We start from the raw sequence: 21,932 nt of genomic DNA on the forward strand, positions 1-21,932 counted from the left end.
CCCCCTCCCTCAACCCTAAGTGGTCCTTTAGACTACAGCCCCCCTCTCCTCTGAGCTGAAATCATCTTTCAGGCTATCAGGCAAGCTTTCGAAGCAGCCAGGTCTGATGAGAAATGGGATCCCTGACCACACCAACCATGGACTTGGAATTCAGGAGAGCACTGGGCACAGATCTTAAGGGAGGAGATTTCAGAGGACAGGCAACACAACTGATGGGGGAGGATACTCAGGGTATGCAGATGAGGAAGGGTGGTGCTGCGGGATCTGGTGAAATCAATGAAACCCTTGAGTGTTACTTGGGCTAGCAGGTAAGAGGTAGGTGGAGGCTCAGGGAATTAAGCTATGATATATAAATGAAAGGTTTATCTAAGAAAGAGAAACAGATAATATATATATATATATATATATATGTAGAGAGATGTATATAGATGTATATAGGACCAAATATACTGAATGTACAGAAAGAAAGTATTCAGAGAGCTTAGCATGGGGGCAGATATCTTGCTCTGGTTTGGGGGTAGGACTCCCCAGATTCCCAGACTTACAGCCAGTGATCCTGGTTTCAACATGGAAGTGAGATACCTGACTAAGGCTTTCAGGTTTGATGACAGGAAAGGGAGGGGTGGAAGCTGCTCTTCAGAAATAAAGAGGCTTCCAATGAGGTTTCTGACAAACCCTGTGCTGCTGACAGGACCAGGAAGAGGGGAGATAAGAGGAACATGAGGAGGGAGACACTCCATCTGAGGAAATCTAGGAGAACCTACTACTTAGGCTGTGCGCTCCCATCCCCAGCAGTGTCCTGTGACTGTAGCACTTAAAAAGAAAAATCCTGTTTCCCTCTCTTAAGGTACACTGTATTTCCCCTTCTTCCACAGGGGTGGGGCAACTGCAGCTCCAGCCCCGGGAGGTGATGGCTATTCAACTAAGAAGCTGAACACTTCAGTGTGCGGGAGGCACTAAAGGGAAGCCTCAACTCTAGAATCTAAATGCCAGGACTAAAGAGCTGTTGGGCCCAAGATACTCCCAAGGCAGAGGATCAGCTTTCTGTATGGTTGCAAGCAGCCCAAAGAGAATGCCCTCTATGCTAGAAGAGTCCCAATCCTGGCATCTGAGCATGGGGGAGGGCGTGGCGCTTTAGCTTTGTATCTCTGTATGAAAATGAGGAGTGCGGGTACCAGCTGCCCTAGGGGATGGGGAGAGGCTTCTGAAATCCCTACTCTGTGCTTCACCTCATTACCTGCCCAACCTCCTACCCCAACCTGTCAGCTAAGAAGACCATCCAGGGATTTCTCTCTGAGGCCTGAGAAGAGAAAGGAAGCCAGTTATACTATTGCTACAAGCCAGGGACACTGCTCCCTCCCAAGGCTGCTACCATGGTCCTTTACCCTTGCTAGTTAACCTAGCTTATTTGTAAAATAACACACTACCTTTGCTGTAAAGTTAGCCTGGGCTCCGGCTCAGTAATGGCCAACTCTACTGAAGCAGAAATATCTAGGGATGGTTTTTCCATTCATTGCATTAAAGACTAAACCAGGTCAAATGGACCTAGGAAAAAAGACATGTGAGTTATTTTGGTTTATTTTATTCTTGTCTGTTCAGAACAAGTTACTAAATAAAATGGCTGAATCTGTTCTTCACTCTAGCTTCTTTTAGAAATCAAAACTAATCCTGGGGACTTCCCTGGTAGCGTAGTGGTTGAGAATCCGCCTGCGAATGCGGGGGACACGGGTTCGATCCCTGGTCTAGGAAGATCCCACATGCCAAGGAGCAGCTAAACCCGTGCACCACAACTACTGAGCCTGCTCTCTAGAGCCCGTGACCCACAACTACTGAGCCCATGTGCCAAAACTACTGAAGCCCGCGTGCCTAGAGCCCGTGCTCCGCAACAAGAGAAGCCACCGCAATGAGAAGCCCGCGCACCGCTATGAAGAGCAGCCCCCGCTTGCCGCAACTAGAGAAGGCCCTCGCGCAGCAACGAAGATCCAACACAGCCAAAGAAAAAAAATAAAAAAAAAAAAAGTTCAAAACAAAACAAAACAAAACTAATCCTGTTACTAAGGCCTGAACTCACTGACCTACCTTTGGGAAAGGAGGGTGGAACTGAGCTGTGCTGGAAGAGCTTCTGACCACACAGCCAGGCCTTTCCCCTTTGGTGCTATCATGCATTCCCCCAACTCCCTTCTCACACCTCCCCCCATTAACTTCAGAGTCCTGTAGCAAATACCTTTTAAACTCAGTTTTTAAAGGATTACAAAAAAAGTTAAGACCTAGACATCTGAAAATTGGCTCAGGTTAATCCAGGAAAGTCAAGTTGCTTTGGAACCCAGGCACTGTCCCTTTCAGCCAGTGATCATGCACCCAACGTCCCTGCCACACTACAGTGCAGGTCGTTCCTTATATATCCTCAAGCCTCTATATGCCTATTCATTTAATCACTGGGCATTTCCTGGCCCAGTTCTCAAAGAAGTGGGTTTCTCTTCTACTCTTATCTATCAATAGCCTGAAAAAGGCCTGGCTATCAATATCCAGCCCTGAATTGAAGTAACAGACCCCTATGGTCACTGACTCTTGTTCCCCAGAAATGAAAGGACAGAGGGAGAAAATTGGGTCTCTTACCATCATCAGTAAATACTTATCTACAACATTTGGGAAACACTGTTTTTTAGGGATGAGTCATAGGACATGAGAGATATATAAGATATGTGAAATATAGAGTCCCATAACATATGAAGAAACTTGCCAACTTGTGAAGAAAATAAGATAAAATAACAAGTAGCATACATTAGGGCCAGATATGCCATTAACAACATGTTCTAAACAGTGAGATCTCTGTGGAAAACATTCCCCAGGGATAGGCACTAGGCAAGGGATGGTATCAATCTAAGAGGTCTGGTTAGAACACATTTGACACAGGATTCAAGAAAAATCAACTGAGTTCCTATTACATGAAATGTACCATTCAAGTGACAAAGAAACAGAAGACATGACACACGCCAGCAAGGTACACACAGGTTTTTTTTGGCTTTATACCTGCTATTCCTTCTGGGGAGCTCTCTGTACTGCCTGCCAACTCCCAAGTTAACTCTCAGTATGCCCATCTCAGACCAAACCCTGTTAAAAGCTGTGATTGCATCATGTACCCCTCTTTCATTACACCTGTCACAGATGCAAGTTTATATTACTTGCGAATTTATTTGACTAATGTCTGCCTCACTCACTAGAGTTTAAGTGCCATGTAACTGTAACTGGGATTCCTGTCAGTGTTGGGTCACCAGTACAGCTGGGCACTTAGCACAGCACCTGCATGTATGATGCTCAATAAATGTAGAAGGAAGGAAAGGAAGAAAATAGAGAGGGAAGGAATTTCCCTACAGTTCACACAGGTAGTATGCAGTGGAGGTGGTATTTTGGTTAAATAACCGTAAAAGATTTAGACAACATATTTCATAAGGCATGACAAAATTAACTGTTTAAAAAAATAGAACAGACAATAAACACCAACGTTTTTGGGGAGAGATCATTTCCACTAGTTAAGATTTAGGAAGAGTCCAGAGAGTTCAGGTTTGAGCCTAGCATTGAGAGACAAACAGTATACAAATAAGTGATGAGAAATAGGATTCTTTGTAGGTGGGACAGCACAGGCAAAAGTACCACAGTAAGAAAGCAAAAGGCATATTTAAGAGATTAACCATCTAACCATTATATTAGAATATAATCAACAAGGACCTACTGTATAGCACAGGGAACTCTCTCAATATTCTGTAATAACCTATATGGGACAAGAATCTGAAAAAGAATGGATCCATGTATATGTATAACTGAACTACTTTGCTGTACATCTGAAACTAACACAACATTGTAAATCAACTATACCCCAATATAAAATAAAAATTAAGTTGAAAAAACCTAGAACAGAGGGCTTTCTAGGTGAACAGGTTGAAAAGGCTGGGTCATGGAGGGATTAAATGTCAGTCTAAATTATTATTTTTTTCCACAGGCTTGGGAGCTATTGAAGATGTTTGAGAAAGGAAAGCATCTAATTATAGTAGTTTATGAATAACAATCTGGCAGTAGAACTGAGAGACATGAGACACTAAACCAGTTAAGAGACTTGCAAAACCTTAGGGGAAAGGTAATTGCCACAGATCCTAGTTGAGTACAGGTGTCAATACTGTTATCAAATTGAGTTGTTGAAGTCTGGACTAAGGTGCAGGATGCTGAGCCCAAAAAGAATTAGGGATAGATTCAAAAGAAATTACAAAGCAGGAAATATAAGCAAGATGTAGAAAAAGAAAAAAGAAGGTGATTGAATTACAGTGCCAGCAGGAAGGAGATGGTACACTCAAAGAGCTAACTGGACAGGACTTAATGAAGGGAGTATTTACAAAGGTGTGGGCAGGGTCAATACACCAACAAGGGCTTGTGAAGCACCCAGGGACTTGCAACGGTAGGAAGCCTTTACCGGTATTAAAGCTGAAGGGACCATCATTGAAACCTGGTGAGAGTTTCTGAAGGGAGACGGCTACAGCTTTAGCAGGAGCCTTGGCCTTAGGTAGAGGAACTCAGCCACTGCCGAAGATCTGCTAGTGCCTGCCACTGGCTTGTTCTAATGAGAAGCCAGAGGGCAAGGGAGACTGCGTGATGATGCACAGAACAGGGCAGAAGAGATGGCGAATGGATCTAAAAAGGTAATGACAGCATATACGGCATAGTGACCAAGGCCAAGGTCCTGGCTAAGGATGCTAGGGATGAGGTATGCATGTGTGTGCCTTCCCTAGCCACGGGCTCTAAAAGAATGGAAACCTAGAGACAGACAGTGAAAGGGAGAATGGGGAAGGGCTGTAAGTAATAATTCAAGAGGTAATGAGCAGTTGAGCATTTGAAAAAATGCAGCCCTTTCAGGGAGAAGTGAGAAAACAGAACCCCTACACCCAATGCAAAAAGCTCAATATGGCGTCCTTAGACCCCGTGATACTTCTGTCTCGCCTAGAAATAGTAACAGTAGTTGGCACACCACGTCCAGTTAATTTTACTGGACTCCCGTCCCCTCTTCAGTCCCACAAACACTATCTACATCTCATTTTGATCCAAGCTTCGTTTCTTTTGATTAGTTGCTGTTTCCTTATTTGCCCAAATTTGGTGCCTCTCACCAATTTACTAGGTAGGCTCTATAGGGACAAATTAGCTGAGGCCTTTCTGTCATACTACCTAAACCAACCCAACCAGAGGAACCCTCACTTAATTAATCCTCTGATATCTACCTCCCATATTCTCTACCTTCTGGGACTAACCCTCACTTATCTATCACTGGCAGAAGAAAAGAATAAATATATAGAACCACAGTGACAGAAAATATCAGAAAGATTCAAACAAGAGATCAATGAGAGGAGGCAGAGAGGGAAATTAGATTCATCATCAACATTTTATTTGCAGGTTAGCCACATAGTAGTTAAGAATACTCTGGGCCAGAGAGACCTGCTTTTGAGTTCCAGCTCTGCCACTAGTTGACTATGTGACTTCGGAAAATTACTTAATCTCCATAAGCCTTGATTTCATTTGTGAAGGTGGGAATATCTACCTTACATGGTTAAGTATTTAGCACAGTGACTGACACACTGCAAATAAGTTCTCAACAAAGCTGGCTATTAGAAATCATCATCATGGACTTCCCTGGTGGCGCAGTGGTTAAGAATCCGCCTGCTAACGCAGGGGACCTGGGTTCGAGCCCTGGTCCAGGAAGATCCCACATGCCATGGAGCAACTAAGCCCGTGCACCACAACTACTGAGCCTGCGCTCTAGAGCCCGCGAGCCACAACTACTGAAGCCCTCGTGCCTAGAGTCCCTGCTCTGCAACAACAGAAGCCACCGCAGTGAGGTGCCCGCACACCACAATGAAGAGTAGCCCCCCCGCTCGCCACAAGTAGAGAAAGCCTGTGCGCAACAAAGACCCAACACAGCCATAAATAAATAAATAAAATAAGTAAATTAAAAAAAAAAAACTATAGCTTTCATGAATCTTTAAGATTTGATTTCTAAATGTGAGAATAGCATTAAAAAAAAGAAATCATCATCATTATTTGAATGATGATGTGCTGCCACTGTATATATGGCTACTGTACTGCAAAAAAAATGGTTAAAAGTAATTATCAACATAAGGCATATACTTATACCAAGGTACAGATAAAGACAAAGAGATATCAGAATATGAATATGGAATGTGTGAGATTAACTTGGTTCATACAAAGGATGAATGTAAATTGTATGATGGATGAATGGAGGGTAGTCCTGGGAGCTGCATGTTCAGACTGGATGGAGTCATCTACTCTAGTAGATGCTAGTTTAGAAGACGTCCCCTAGGAAGCAGGATCAATCTGTAAAATCAAGTAAGTCAGTAGTTACTGAACATGTACCATGTGCCTAAGACTGCAATAAATTATGAGTAATTTTTAAAAATTAAGGATAAGCTATAACCCCTAACCTCAAAAACCCTACAATCTCATTGAAAGGGTTATGAATACAATCTAAAATAAATTATGAAATTCTGAATTGCAGACTGTAAGTTCAATAAGTGCCCACAGAAGGGAAAGAGCTAATGGGTTAGAGTCCTTGGTGACAAATTCATGGGAGTATGGTTGGAGTGGGATAGGTGAAGGGGGAAGAACTTGAAATAGATAAAGGATATTTGAAAGAGGAAAGGACTGGGAGTTGGGAGCACCCCAAAGATGCCACTCCAGAGGTATCCTGGTAAGAGGAACCTCAAAAATCAATTCAACTTGTACAGAATGCCTCCTGTGTCTGGTAATGTGTTATATACTGAGGTACAGAAAACAAGATAATCTCTGTTCTCAAAGAACTCAAAATGCCCTGACAGAAAACTAGGAAAATGAAACAAAAAAGTTATCACTGACAAATGCTATAATATAGGGATGGTCATTCCAAAAGGGAATTTTGGAGCAATGGGAGGGCAGTCAATAGACAGGACTCTACATTTACATAGAAGGGCAGGGGCTTCTGTGTGAGTGATTTTCTAGAGCTTACAGCCCTTCGGCCTCTGTTCGTTTACCCTCAGTTAGCGGAAAGGCATCTATATCGCAGTGCATGATGAAAAAGTGAGCTGAGAGCCAGGATATACTTTTAGGAGTTAACACTTGAGCCGAGGCCTGAAGGGTTACGTAGTGACTGCGGAGGGGAAGGTAACGTTGACAGAAAGAATAGCAAGTACAATGACACTGAGGCATGAGGGCGTGATATAGTTTAGGAACCCTACGAAGCTTCCTGTTCTCCCTTCCCATCCCTCCATCAAGGTTTGCGGGATAAAATACAGGATGCCCAGTAAAATTGAAATTTAGATAAACAACGAATAATTTCAAAATACAAGTATGTCCCAAATATCGCACACACTCTGGGCCCCCTTCAATTCATCCTAGCTCGGGCCCCCGCCCCCGGAGTCCACAAACCCCCCCCCCCCGGTATTACGCACGAGCTGGCGAGGTAAAGCATGAGAAACCATCACAGGTTTATTTTTCCTTCACTCCTATTTTTTTTTCACTCTCGGGTCACCGGCCCAGGCCTGAGGGATGAAGCTCGAAGCTCGTTCCGCTTCAGGGGTCAGTCTCCATCAACTGGAGTTGAGGCGGGGGAAGTAGTGGGTCACCCACAAGTAACACTCGCCCGGCTCCGTAAAAATACCTCCCAGCGCCGGTCTTCCGGGCAAACTGAAGTCGCCGGACCGGAAACCCCGCCCCCGCCGGAGGTGGAGAGGACGCGAGATAGCCTGTCCAGAAGGAAGGTAATTCTCCCTCTGGGGCCACTAAGAACCCAGTGCCTTGCGTGCGACCGGAAACAGGACGGGGGCGGGCCTTCCTGCCGGAAGTTGTCGTCCCGCAGTTGTTTCGGTTGGCAGTCTAGCTGGTAGGGGTAGTGCCGGCAGCCTGAAGCAAGGAACTGCAGCGAGGGTTAGAACTTCCAAGGCAGTTTAGAGCTGGGGACTGAGCTGCTGTGGTGCAGTCAGATCATGAGCCCGACCACGCCCTCGGGAGAGTGGTTCCTGAACCTGTGGGTGTCCCCCGCCGGGGTATTTGGTGTGGCCTTCCTTGCCCGAGTGGCCCTGGTTTTCTATGGGCTCTTCCAGGACCGGACCCTGCTCGTGAGGTATACAGACATCGACTACCAGGTCTTCACCGACGCCGCGCGTTTCGTCACGGAAGGGCGCTCCCCTTACCTGAGGGCGACGTACCGTTACACTCCGCTGCTGGGGTGGTTCCTCACTCCCAACATCTATCTCAGTGAAGTCTTTGGAAAGTTCCTCTTCGTCAGCTTCGACCTCCTCACCGCCTACCTCGTATACCGGCTACTGCTTCTTAAGGGGCTGGGTCGCCGCCAGGCTTGCGGTTACTGTGTCTTTTGGCTTCTTAACCCCCTACCTATGGCGGTGTCCAGCCGAGGCAATGCGGACTCAATCGTCTCCTCCCTGGTGCTTATGACCCTGTACCTAATAGAAAAAAGGCTCGTCGCGTGTGCCGCTGTATTCTATGGTTTCGCCGTGCATTTGAAGATGTATCCGGTGACCTATATCCTTCCCATAGCACTCCACTTGCTTCCGGAACGCGACAGTGACGAAGGCCTCCGTCAATCCCGGTCTTCTTCCCAGGCTCGTCTGTATGAATTCATGAAGAGGCTGTGTAATCGGGCTGTGCTGCTCTTCGTAGCCGTTGCTGGACTCACGTTTTTTGCCCTGAGCTTCGGTTTTTACTACAAATATGGTTGGGAGTTTTTGGAGCACACCTACCTTTATCACCTGACCAGGCGGGATATCCGTCACAACTTCTCTCCATACTTCTACATGCTGTATTTGACCGCAGAGAGCAAGTGGAGTTTTACCCTGGGAATTGCTGCATTCCTGCCACAATTCATCTTGCTTTCAGCAGTGTCTTTCGCTTATTACAGAGACCTTGCCTTTTGTTGTTTTCTTCATACGTCTATTTTTGTGACATTTAACAAAGTCTGCACCTCCCAGTACTTTCTTTGGTACCTCTGCCTCCTGCCTCTTGTGATGCCACTAGTGAGAATGCCTTGGAGAAGAGCTGTGGTTCTCCTGATGTTATGGTTCATAGGGCAGGCCTTATGGCTGGCTCCTGCTTATGTTCTTGAGTTTCAAGGAAAGAACACCTTTCTGCTTATCTGGTTAGCTGGTTTGTTCTTCCTCCTTATCAACTGTTCCATCCTCATTCAAATCATTTCCCATTACAAGGAGGAACCCCTGACAGACAGAACCAAATATGACTGATAGATGCTCCAGTTCTTCTGCAACTTCCATTCTGATTGTTCTGAATGGACCAAAGAGAGCTTTGGAAAGAATTTTTTTGAACATCCTAAGCACTCTAGTGAAACTTCGGTTTAGAGCATAAAACCCTATTCCAACAAATTTAAATGAATATTTGCCTTATAAAGGGGACTCAGTAACTGAGGTCCGCCCTTTAGGAAATCTCAGGACTCATTTATCTGGGACATGATGGGAAGTAAAGGTTACTAGTTTGAATACAGAAGAGCTGGGGCTTCCCTGGTGGCTCAGTGGTTAAGAATCCGCCTGCCAATGCAGGGGACACGGGTTCGAGCCCTGGTCCGGGAAGATCCCACATGCCGCGGAGCAACTAAGCCCGTGTGCCACAACTACTGAGCCTGCGCTCTAGAGCCCATGAACCACAACTATCGAAGCCCATGCGCCTAGAGCCTGTGCTCCACAACAAGAGGAGCCACCGCAATGAGAAGCCCGTGCACCACAACTAGAGAAAGCCTGCGCCCAGTGAAGACCCAACGCAGCCAAAAAAAATTATTAGGCTAAATTAAAAAGCAATTAAAAAAACAGAAGGGCTGATGAAATTATCAGATGCTAAAAGGTTTTTGTGGAAAATAGAGGAAACATAAAGTCAAAAAACATAAAATTCTAAGCCAGTATTTATACTGTGGTACTCTCTGAAGCTGTCTTATCTTTTGTACTATCTGAAGCTGTTTTATCTTTTAACTCCCACTTTTTCGTTCTGAAGCTTTCTTGATAACTGAAAACTCATAAAATGTTCCTAAAGTACAGCTTTTAGATATGAAGTGTTAAATAATGATGCTGTGCTTAGGTTGGAAAAGTTAATTCTGTATTAAAAGTGGGGGCTTAGAAGATAAAGAATCCAAAGAATTTAAATTGTAGTCATGTTTCATGTACTTGTTTTATAACTTAGTTTTTCAGTGCTTAGTCCCAGTGGTAATAGACTGCTGTTTGGTTTTTTACAAAAAGGATTAAATTTAAATTCATCCATCTTTAAACTTTTCAACATATTTTAAAATAGCATCTTGCTTTATATGTTTGAGGTCACACACTGTAAGGACATTTTAGAACTCGCTTTTATCCCTTTGTTTTTAATTTGCAGATTGCTAAAAAACATTTTTCACTTAGAGTTTAAGTTAATCAAATGTTATCAGTGTTGTAAAAATGATTAGTAGGTTTTAGGTGGTAAAGTATTAAATTGTTAATAAGGCATTTCCCAGCTTACAAATACCTTACTTGTGAAAATTCCGTGATAGGAATGGAGGCCTGCATAGAAGGCTCCCGGAAAGCATAAGAAGCATCCTAATAGCCATTAGACTTTTAGACCAGGAAATTGAGGGAGAGATTGTGGAAATGAGGCTTTGGTGGCCAGATCCATTTACCTTTTTACTATAATATTTCTAGGAAAAAATGCTTTGTGAGTTTCAAACAAGCAAGTTAAAAAAATTAAAAAAAAATAGCCTATCTAGGTGGAGACTCCCTAACACTCTAAAATGCATTAGCAGTGAGTGAGCTTATGATTTTGATATTAAAAGATGAGTAATTTAACAACATTGTTCTTTCACAGTTAAACAGAAAAACAAAAACCTCCAGAGAAGTAGTATATTTCATGTCAGTTCAGGCCTAAAAAGCCTCTGAGAATAAGATGTCTGTAGGCAGGTCACAATTAAGAATGCTATTACTGGCAGCACTTCTTAGATGGATACCTTTTAGGACCCACCATTGGAAAGAAGGGATGAATGGGTGCCTTTGCATGGATTGCTGTTAGGGTGAAAAGAGCAGAGACAATTAATTGTTGAGGACGGTGACCTTGATTATAACATCTTTATTCATATCCCACTTTAGGTATTATCTTAAGGGCTCTTTGTATGTGATTGTTCATTAGTGGCCTTCCAGCCAAGGCATTCTTACCATTCTTTTCCCTTCATTCCTTTATAATGATAATTTAAAAAAAATTTTTCTGGTAGAACTAGTGGGAAAATGGAAACAGAAATAGAATTCCAACATCTCATTATAATTGTCTTTTTGGTATCCCTGACTAATTTTTTTTTTTTTTTTGCAGTACACGGGCCTCTCACTGTTGTGGCCTCTCCCGTTGTGGAGCACAGCCTCCGGACGCGCAGCCTTAGCGGCCATGGCTCACAGGCGCAGCCACTCCGCGGCATGTGGGATCCTCCCAGACCGGGGCACGAACCCGTGTCTCCTGCATTGGCAGGCGGACTCTCAACCACTGCGCCACCAGGGAAGCCCCCCTGACTAGTCTTTTAATAGTCACAAGTGTACTTACTTATTCATTTCCTTATTATTATTATTTTTTTACTTTAACATTCTTTGTTGTGCTTTACTCTTCCTACTTACATTGAAATTGCTGAATAATATTCTATCACACAGATGTTCACATTGTAAATGCGTCATAAGACGTTAAACATTTTGCATGTTTTAGATCACTCCCTTAACATTCTTAGAAGTCGGTGGAGTTCTGTTGGGATATTTGGAGGGAACTGCAGATCCTGCCTTCCAAGAAATTCTCTACCAAAGAACTGCAGGTGTTTCTTAAAAGATGCAGAGAGGGCTTCCCTGGTGGCGCAGTGGTTGAGAGTCTGCCTGCCGATGCAGGGGATGCGGCTTCGTGCCCCGGTCCAGAAAGATCCTACATGCTGCGGAGCAGCTGGGCTCGTGAGCCATGGCCGCTGAGCCTGCGCGTACGGAGCCTGTGCCCCGCAGCGGGAGAGGCCGCAACAGTGAGAGGCCCGCGTACTACCAAAAAAAAAAAAAAAAAAAAAGATGCAGAGAGTAGTATTTTATAGCTTATATGCTGTGAGACATTTAGTAAATTAACTCAAGAAATGATTTCATTTGGTCTCTTGGGTTTTTTAATTTTTTTCATTTATTTTTGTGTTCCAGTTTTGTAAAATCTCTTTTTGTCTTCTTTTCACTTGCAGTCCTTTGATTTCTTTATTCATCTTGTAATAACACTTTAAAATTGCATAGCACTTTGGCTTATTTCCTATATGATTCTTTTTGTTCTTATGCCACCTCTTAAGATCAATATACCCATTTACAGATAAGCATTAATTATTAGCATATGAAGCATGGTTCTTAAGATGGTCTGTGTTCTAAACAGAGGGACTGCATTACTTATTTTCTTCTGTACTTGCCTTAATGTCTTCAAAATGTGGTCCCTAAATATCCCTAGATAAAGTCCCTAGATTAGGTCCATTGGAAAGGCTAATCTCTTTGTTAAAACCATGTTGTTTCAGTTACTGACTTATATAGCTGAATGACTCTGTAAGTGACATAACATTGTTTCAAAAGTTTTGTAGGACTTGTCTTTTAGTTAGTTGACCTGTGGCTGAATATATTGTTATTTCTCCAGCTGTTTCTATTCTAACCACCCTTACCTCAACCATCTATGCAATGAGTGGAAACGGAAAAAATGGAAAATTTCACATGGGACAGTCCCTAAACGCAACCTCTTGTTTGTTTCTTTTCCCCCTAATGCTCTACTATGAACAATTTTAAACATTACCCATATGCCTACTATCTAAGTTCAACAATTAACATTTTGCCATGTTTGCTTTATTTATATAATTTTTATTTATTTATATATAATTTTTTTCTGAACCATGCAATGTTGCAAACAGCATTGAACTTCGGCACTAAATACATCAGCGTGCATCTCCTAAAAAGTCTTTTCTTACAAAACTAGTATATTGTTATCTAATATAATTTTAACATCCTGTCCATTTTCAAATCTCTCCAATTATTTTGTGTTTAAAGAATAGACATTCTTGGATCTCAAAGATTCCATGAAAGAAAGAGATTATAAATAATCTATGATTAAGAAGTTTGGAACTTTCCCTGATCTTTTTTTTTTTTTTTTTGCGGTATACTGCTGTGGCCTCTCCCGTTGCGGAGCACGGGCTCCGGACGCGCAGGCTCAGTAGTTGTGGCGCACGGGCCCAGCCGCTCTGTGGCATCTGGGATCTTCCCGGACTGGGACACGAACTCGTGTTCCCTGCATCGACAGGCGGACTCTCAACCACTGCGCCACCGGGGAAGCCCTCCCTGATCTTTAGAACAAAGTGAGAACTAAAGGGATTTACCTTCCATCAAAGTTGAACAAACAGTTTTTTTGTGCAAATCTTTCTGTCTCCCTCCTAAGAAAATACAGGGTGGTAATCATCCCTAATAAGTTTTCCAAATAAAAGATTATATATGTTTAGATTCTTTTTTTTTTTTTTTTTTGTCTACACCGCACGGCTTGCGGGATCTCAGTTCCCCAGCCAAGGATTGAACCCCGGCCATGACAGTGAAAGCCCGGAATCCTAACCACTAGGCCACCAGGGAACTCCCCATGTTTAGATTCATTTTTTAAAAAAATTAATTTATTTTTGGCTGTTTTCGGTATTCATTGCGGTGCGCGGGCTTCTCATTGCTGTGGCTTCTCTGTTGCGGAGCATGGGCTCTAGGCGCACGGGCTTTAGTAGTTGTGGCACGTGGGCTCAGTAGTTGTGGCTCACGGGCTCTAGAGCACAGGCTCAGTAGTTGTGGCGCACAGGCTTAGTTGCTCCATGGCATGTGGGATCTTCCCAGACCAGGGCTCAAACCCGTGTCCCCTGATTTGGCAGGCGGATTCTTAACCACTGCACCACCAGGGAAGTCCCACGTTTAGATTCTTAACACCTACCCCTCTCCTCCAACAACAGGTGATTAACTGATTTTAAATCTTGATTATAAGTTCTGGCTTTTCATGACTATATGAGTTGGGGTACCTATTCCACCACATATGGTTTCATTTTGTTTTCACAGCAGCACTTTAGAGTTGATATTTGTATTTCGATTTCAAAGGTGAACAAAGAGGCTCAAAGGCACAAATAAGTGACAGGGCTAGAATTTGAAGCAAATTTTGCCTTACTAAATGTCATACTCTTTCCACTATATTAGGTTTTGGATTCTTCTAAAGTGCCCAGTTGCAGTGATTAAAGATTGTGGCAAAATAAATGAAACTCATCACCACTCTAACAAATGTCTTGCCAATCAATTTGTCCTTAATCTTTTAGGTATTTGCTTGAGGGGCAGTCCCTTGCAGTTGTGCAAGTTTCTGTCATCCCCAGACTTTTCTCTTTAATAATTCCAGACCTTTAATAACCCCCTCCCACAATCAAACCCTCTCACCAAATTGTATAATTTTTTTGTTACTGCTGACTTTGCAATGCCCTTTCCCTCCATAGCCTGGTCTAAGAAGCCGATTTGCTGAACCACATGTTAGCCCATCTATTTGTAAATCAACCTATGGAAATTATGTGACCATGATTTCCAAATGATTATTGTTAAATTTCTCTTGCTCTACAATGTACCTTCTGCAGTGTGCATTCATACAGTTAAAACTCATGTCCTATACTGATAGTATAGCATAAGAGAACACAGATTCATATAGTTTAGGTTCAAATCCCAGCGTGTGACCTTGAACAAAATTCTTTTATCTAGATGAAATAGTATTCCATCTGTGAAATGAGGATGATAATGTAATACTCATAGAACTGTTTGTAAGAATTAAATGAGTTAATAAACCCAAAGTGCTTATGCTGGCCCAGGACAAGCCATTCCCTATCACCTCCCCAGCTTTAATATCTGTTTACAAGCCTTTAAGGAAGGAGCTCATTTTGGAACTTAGGCTTAAGCCTTTTCCTCCCAATTTACTAGGATTTAGGAAAAGAACCTGCATTTATGCAAAATAATTGTCTTAACTACCTGTCAATATAAACTTTATTCCTTCTAAACTTTATTCCTTTATCCCTTCTAAATAATTGTTTTAACTACCTGTTAATATAAACTTTATTCCTTCTGTTAATATAAACTTTATTCTAAACTTTGGTTCTCTGAGAAGATAGTAGTTATACGTGAAAATGTATGCACAGGTTTTTTAAATGTCTAGTTCTGGCTTGACAATTTTGTGTTTGTGCATTCCTGTCATACATTGGCTGGCTCTACGCAGTGGAGGTTTGGCTCTTGCCCCTAAGTTACACAGCACTTCTTTTTTCCATTGTGTTGAGGGGTCATTCAAGGGTTGGTTCTCTGTTGATGGAAGCACATGTCCTCTGCCTAGATCAGAGTCATCAGAATAGCACAAGCATTTATTCAGCGCTGATCCAGGGGAACCATTCATTTCGTCAAAACAGCATTCATATTCATTATCCTAAAAAAAAACCAGGCTAAATGGGAATATTTCTAGCTGCTCAGACACTTTGCTAATTGTTATGTCTGCCATATAAAATGAAATGACACTTAGAGTGACTATTTAAAGATAATTTGGATCATGAATGTTTGAAGCTCAGTGATTTCACAAAGGGAATTTTTAACCTTCTTTGCTCTCTATTCTTTGGGTGATTATTTATAAATCCAGGCCTATGCCAAGTCCTATAATAGATGAGTAAGAAAAGGTCCACGCTCTTGAAGAGTTGACAGTAAGGACAGAAGCATTAATGTAATAAAATTCCATATGAGACCTCATTAAGTTCCACCACAATCCTGTGATTTGTAAAATGGGGCAGTAGAAGGTATTACTATTCCTATTTTACAGATAAGAAAATCGAGGCTCAGAAGCAAGTGACTTTCTAAGGCCACACAGCTTGTAGGCCTACTCTTAGAAAAGAGTAGGTCTTCTGATTCTAATTCTATATTTTGCAAGTCCTCCTTAATTCCATATGATGCAGGTGATCACAGTGAAAGGCTTCATTTGTTTACCAAATGTCAATCATTTAACAAAAGGCCCCGAGTATCTTCTATGTGGCAGACATTGTTCTGGGCAATGTGGATGCAGCTCTGAGTGAGGCAAAGACTCTGTCTTCATGGAGCTTACATTTCCACGGGAGGCAAAGAAGAAGCAAACACATGATTGTGGCGATTGCCATAAAGAAAAATAAGGTAAGCTAAGGAAGTAGTGATGGCAGTGAGGAGAGGTGTGGGTGCTGTTGTAGATAAAGCCGTTGGGGACGGCATCTTGAGGTGGCATTTGAGCAGAGACCTGAAAGAACGAAGACATGACATTCATGCAGCTCTCTGGGGAAGAGCATACCTTACTGAGTGGAAGGCAGTGCAAAGGTGAGATAGGAAAGAGCTTGGCATGTTTAAAGAACAGCAGGAAGGGGAGTATAATTGGTTGGAGTGAGCAAGGCTCACCCAGAATCTAATTCACCGTATCCAGTAGAACATGAATGCTAGTTGAGAAATACAATCAACATTAGTATTTTTATTGGCCTGTAATAGAATAACTTTGAGCTCAACCTGTTTTTCCTGACGTTTGAGCACATGTTAATTTGTAAGGAAGATGAAATATATATAAACAACTAAGTTGAGCAGTGTTACAAGGTACATTCACATGTTACTTTGAGATGTTGAGGATTGTCTTAAATCCATTTTTACAGATGAGAAGCCTAAGGTTTAGAATATATGCACTCTGCCCAAGGTCAGAATTAGTACGTGAGACGGGACCAGAACCCATATCTTCTGGAGCAAAATTTACTACTCCATTCTCTGTACTACGCTTGTCATTTAGATACTGACCCTAGAAGGTAGGAAGTTTGGGGAAAAGTTTTCCAACAGATCATTCATTCGTTCATTTAGTAAACGTTTCCTAAGGGTTTACTTTGTTCCAGACACTCAGCTAGGCTGTGGGTATGAGGATGATTATGACAACAGTCCTTGCTTCAAGGAACTCACAGTGTCTAATAGAGGACACAGATAGAAAAGTGATTATAATTCAGTGTGACAATGGCTAGAGCAAATACATAAAGTAATTGGGAGCATTTCACTAATCCATCCATTTGACAAAGCTAGCAGACAACATGGTGCATACTAGTGTTAAACTAATTAAACAAGGAGGCCATTAGACCGAGATGGTTCCAATACCTTAGCAGCCTGCATAAGCAAGCCAAAACCTAAGCTTGTAAAGGTTAAAAAAACCTTAACCTCTCAAAGGTTAAGAAACCGAAACCTAGGGACAACAAGTCATGAACAACCAAGTAGGTTTTCTAAATAATGCAACGGCTATAGCCAATCAAATAATTTTTGCTTTGCTTCTACCTCTTCCCTATAAAAGTCTCTTCCCTAGCTCCTGTCGGTGGAGCCCTCCTAACCACTTCCAGTTTGATGCTGCCCAATTCGAATCAATTTTTGCTCAAATAATCTTAAAAGTTTTAATATGCTTTGGTTTATCTTTTAACGCTACGTACTGAGATGTTTGTTACCTTACCTGTTTTCCTTTATACTGAGTAAATATTGAGGGCTTTCTTTGAAACTCCCTTGCTTAAATCACTAGGTGATTGATTATACTTTTGATCCTCTTTAGCTTAGCTCCCACGACCTTTCATGTTGGGGCTCTGGCCTATATCTCCAGCTTCATCTACCTCACCCCACCCTACAGTTATACCAAATCACATCACCTCTTCATGCCTTTGCATCTGCCGTTTCTTTGGCTAAAACGTCCTTCTCATCCCCTTGTCTCTCTTACCAGCTCCTAATTCAGCTATATATATTTGTTAGATATTTATTTATTTTTCTGCTCTTCTTCTCAGTTGCGGCTTGCGGGATCTTCATTGCCGCATGCGGGATCTTCGTTGCATCATGCAGGATCTATTTCCCCGACCAGGGATCGAACCTGGGCCCCCTGCATTGGGAGTGTGGAGTCTTGACCACTGGACCACCAGGGAAGTCCCTCCTGTTCAGTTTAATGATTACCTTAATGAAACATTCTCTAATTTAGTACCTCTATTATATAGAGTGGATAACATTGCACAGTAATTTCCCATTTGTGTGTCTGAGCTAGCTAGACTGTGAGTTCCCTAGGGATAGTGATTATTTCTTAGTCATTGATATTACTTTCCTCGGGCTTTCCCAGAACCAAGCAAAGATGAACGGGAGTAACCCATGTCATCAAGCTGCTAGGTGTGCCACATACTTTCCTAGGTTTGTTGAATTGAGTTGTACATGAATCTGTCAAGTGGGAACTGGGGAAAGTGAGCTTCTTTGCCCAGTGTCAATGGAGGCAGCTGCGAAAAAGAAAGGGAGCAGTTTCTGGGTGCCTGTCATTTCTCAATGCCCTCGGTATCCACCTGATTTTCTAAGCTAGGATCTTATAATCACCTCCTATTACTTCTTCGTCCCTTGCCACCTGCCTTCCCATCTCATCAGTCACTGATTCCTGTCAGCTCTACCTTGTAATGTACCTGGAGCCTGCTGGCATCTCGCCATTCTACAGTTCAGGCCCTCATCATCTCTCATCTGGCTCCTGACTGGTCCTCGTGCTTCCCATCTCTCCCACCCTTTACTGCACCTCTCATTTATCCTCCCCACTGGTGCCAGAGTATGCTTTCCGAAGCAGACTGATCTTGTCACCATCCCGATAAAAGCAGCCCAGAGGACTCCAGGTGTGACCTGCGAGAAAAAGTCTAAATTCTGTAGCATCCTCCATCTTGTGCCAGTTTCTCCTACTCAGCCTCACTCCAGCCCGCGGGATAATACATAGTTTCCCGAAATCACTGCACTATTAAGCCTTTGCCCATGATGTCTCTCTGCCACGTGTGCTTCTCCTGTTCTTCAGATGAACTACCATTCATTTTCTTAAGACCCAACTCACAGGCCTCTTCCTCTACCAGGAGGCATGCAAGGTGAGCTTATGGAGAGACATTAACTATCAAGGAAAGAAAGAAACATAGGGCTAGAGTTGTAAGATTGGTAAACTTTAGTAATGCACTTGGTCTAGTATAGTTGTTTGCGTATCTGTCTTCTCTCAGAGTTGGTTACCTTGTGGAGGACAAGAATTGTTTTGTGCTTGTATCCTTAGTATACAGCATAAATTCTCAATAAATATTTGTTAAATAAATGAAGCTGGAATGGGGAGGGAACAAATGCTAATTGAATACCTGTTGGGAACTTAATAATAATAATGTGTGGTTTTCACACGTTTCATTCCATTCTCAAAACAACTTTTTTTTTTTTTTTTTTGCAGTACACGGGCCTCTCACTGTTGTGGCCTCTCCCGTTGTGGAGCACAGGCTCTGGACGCGCAGGCTCAGCGGCCATGGCTCACGGGCCCAGCCGCTCCATGGCACGTGGGATCTTCCCGGACCGGGGCACGAACCCGTGTCCCCTGCATCGGCAGGCGGACTCTCAACCACTGCGCCACCAGGGAAGCCCTCAAAACAACTTTTTAATATAAGTATTATTTGTGGACAAGAAAACAGACTCAAGTAAATATATATTTTTTTAAGGTCATAGGCTTGTAAGGGATGGAGCTAGAGTTGGAACCTAAATCTGACTCTGCAACTGCCCTCTATTGAGTGATTCTCAGCCAGGGGCAGCTTTGCCCTCCACTCTGGGGACATTTTTGGTGGCCACAACTGGGAGATGTTACTGGCATCTACTGGGTGCTGGGCATGTACTGGGTACTGTACTGGGTACAGGCCAGTGATGCTGCTAGACATCTTACAATGTACAGGACAGTGCTGACAACAAAGACTTTTCTGGCCCCAAATGTCAACAGAGCCGAGGTTGAGAAACCCCACTCTAGACCATGTTGACTCTACTGAAAAGCAAGAAATCAAACGAAGTAAATGCATCTGCTAGGAGGCTAACCGGGCTGAAGAGATGTCTTAGGGGCTTGAAGCCAATCGTGAGCTACCGGCTTTAATGAGAAAACAAGACTCTTCTGCCCAGTCCCTGAGCTGCCTCCGATCTTATGGTTCTTTCTCTACTGCATTCACCCAGTCTTTCTTCATTCCATCTTTCTTCTCTTTTCCAACTTTTCGTCTCCTCAGCAGACTCTAATTTAGCTTGGAGAAGGCAACCCAGAAAACTCCAACATTTTCAGTCCTCTTTTCTGATTAGAAGGTAGAGTCACTATATAAGAAGCTGCAGGTTTCAAACTGACAACATCCCTAGAATCTGGGAACAAGGTCAAAAATGTCACCTTCTGAAATTGTCAACAAAAAAAAAGGATGAGATGAATAACTGTGGTAATCTTCCCAGGAAATAACCCATCTAAGAAATTCTTGCTAAGTGTGCTGCTGATAAGACATGGCTGTTTCCTGCTCTCAGCCAGGGTCCAAGAGTGCCTCCTCATTGAAGGAAAGCATTTAAAATGTAACTTGTGTGAGATAAACTGTAATCTAGGAAATTTTAAAATGTTTGTCGTGGGGAAGTGTTCTAAAGGGGGAAGCTTCTGATGACTCATGAGTTTAACTGCCTATAATTGTTAAGGATGCTTTGCATGCTTTTTTTTCCTACAGCAGAATAAACTCTAGAAGGGAGGAACCACGTTCAATTTATCAGTATCTCCGGCAGCAGAGGCATGGATGAGTCATTGGTAGAGAAGGGTAGGAATTAGTGGTGCGTGTGTGAATGGGGTTGTGGAATGTCACAGAAGTACTATTCCGAGTGAAGTTCTCAATCAGGAATCTAATAACTTTTGTTGTACGCAAAATTGTGTGTGTGTGCGCAGGGGGATGGTGTGCATTTATTTGTGGGAAATGTCTGTAGACTTCATCAAAGGGGTCCTTGACCTCCAAAAAGTGAAGCCCACTCCCCTGGTGATGAAAATATAACTACTGGGGAAAAGGAAATAGAAAGAAGATTAACCAGAAAAGGCAAGGGAAGTGAATTCCCCTTAGGAGAGAGATGTTTCCTTCTTAAAGTTCAGATTTATTGCTGTGTTTGCATGAGGCCCCTTCATGTACATGTACAAGCATGCAGTGGAGAGATGAGCTGTGAGCAAACATCAAGGCAGAGCAGAGTCCATGCTCAGGGATGCCGGCGAAAGAATGATGAGAGGACCTGGAGAGAATTCAGGAGCGTGTGTGTGTGTGTGTGTGTTTGTGTGTGTGTGTGTGTATGCACGTATGTATCAGAGGGGACAGGATGAATATTAACTTGTCCAAGTATGCCAACATCAGTGCTGATTTTGGGTTCCAAGGATGTCCTGGGTTAGTCAATAGTCACCTGTAAAAGAAGAATTCTGTGAGGCTGAGTTCTAGGAAGCGGAGTAGGCAATTAAGATGGAGTCCTTCATTATTTTAGCCAAAATTCAGGTGTAAGTTACAGAAACAAATGTTAGCCAAGGGACTTATTTGAAGTGTACTGGATAGTTCATAAACTCCAAAGAAAGAGCTGAACAAGAAAATCTGGGAACACAAGAAGCTGGGCAGTCTGGGGACTTCCACAGCTGGTGACCAGCTCCAGTGACCTCCAGTCTGCAGATCTCTGGGTCTAGGTTTTAAATTTCCAAGAGAGAAGCTAACTGTTGGTACTGGTCCTAGAGAAGAGGAAACCGTGAGCCAAGGTATTTCCTCAGTTATTGCTGACTGCAGTCCTTATCACTATTGGTTTGGGGTAGGTGTTATACCTTGAAACTAATGGGAGACAAGTACCCAGGTCTTCTATTTGACAGTTACCACTATGTGCCCTCAATGCATATTATTAATTTCCTACTGTTTTAAAAACTGATGAATGGGAATGGGGTGGGAGAACTTTGAGGCAAAGGAAACAAACAGTGCAATGGCCCTCTGGTAGGATGAACTTGGAATCCCAGAAATAGAAAGAAGGCCCTTGTAGCTAGAG

General features: G+C 42.9%; 2 protein-coding genes across 4 annotated transcripts in view; one reads left to right on the forward strand and one right to left on the reverse strand.

Annotated features, from left to right (window-relative positions):
* KCNJ9 (potassium inwardly rectifying channel subfamily J member 9) overlaps positions 1–8,541 on the reverse strand; it is a 56,018-nt gene extending 47,477 nt beyond the window's left edge. Inside the window, exon 1 of the mRNA XM_060297619.1 lies at positions 8,223–8,541. The gene's annotated coding sequence lies outside the window, so the exon portion shown is untranslated. The remainder of the gene's footprint in view (positions 1–8,222) is intronic.
* On the forward strand, positions 7,911–21,674 carry PIGM (phosphatidylinositol glycan anchor biosynthesis class M). 3 transcript variants are annotated; one of them, XR_009563618.1, is made up of 3 exons: positions 7,911–9,184; positions 17,894–18,985; positions 19,327–21,674. XR_009563618.1 is itself a non-coding variant. In XM_060297609.1 (2 exons), exons 1-2 carry the CDS (start codon positions 8,016–8,018, stop codon positions 18,117–18,119), a joined length of 1,395 nt encoding a protein of 464 aa, XP_060153592.1. In that variant the 5' UTR covers positions 7,911–8,015; the 3' UTR covers positions 18,120–19,316. The 3 variants fall into 3 exon arrangements, 2 of the variants coding, with proteins under 2 accessions (XP_060153592.1, XP_030697801.1); XM_060297609.1 differs by lacking the exon at positions 19,327–21,674 and having other exon boundaries at positions 17,894–19,316; XM_030841941.2 differs by lacking the exons at positions 17,894–18,985; positions 19,327–21,674 and having other exon boundaries at positions 7,911–11,368.
* The last annotated feature ends 258 nt before the right edge of the window (positions 21,675–21,932 follow it).

Source organism: Globicephala melas, chromosome 1, assembly GCF_963455315.2.
Source record: "Globicephala melas chromosome 1, mGloMel1.2, whole genome shotgun sequence".
Lineage (NCBI taxonomy): Eukaryota > Metazoa > Chordata > Mammalia > Artiodactyla > Delphinidae > Globicephala > Globicephala melas.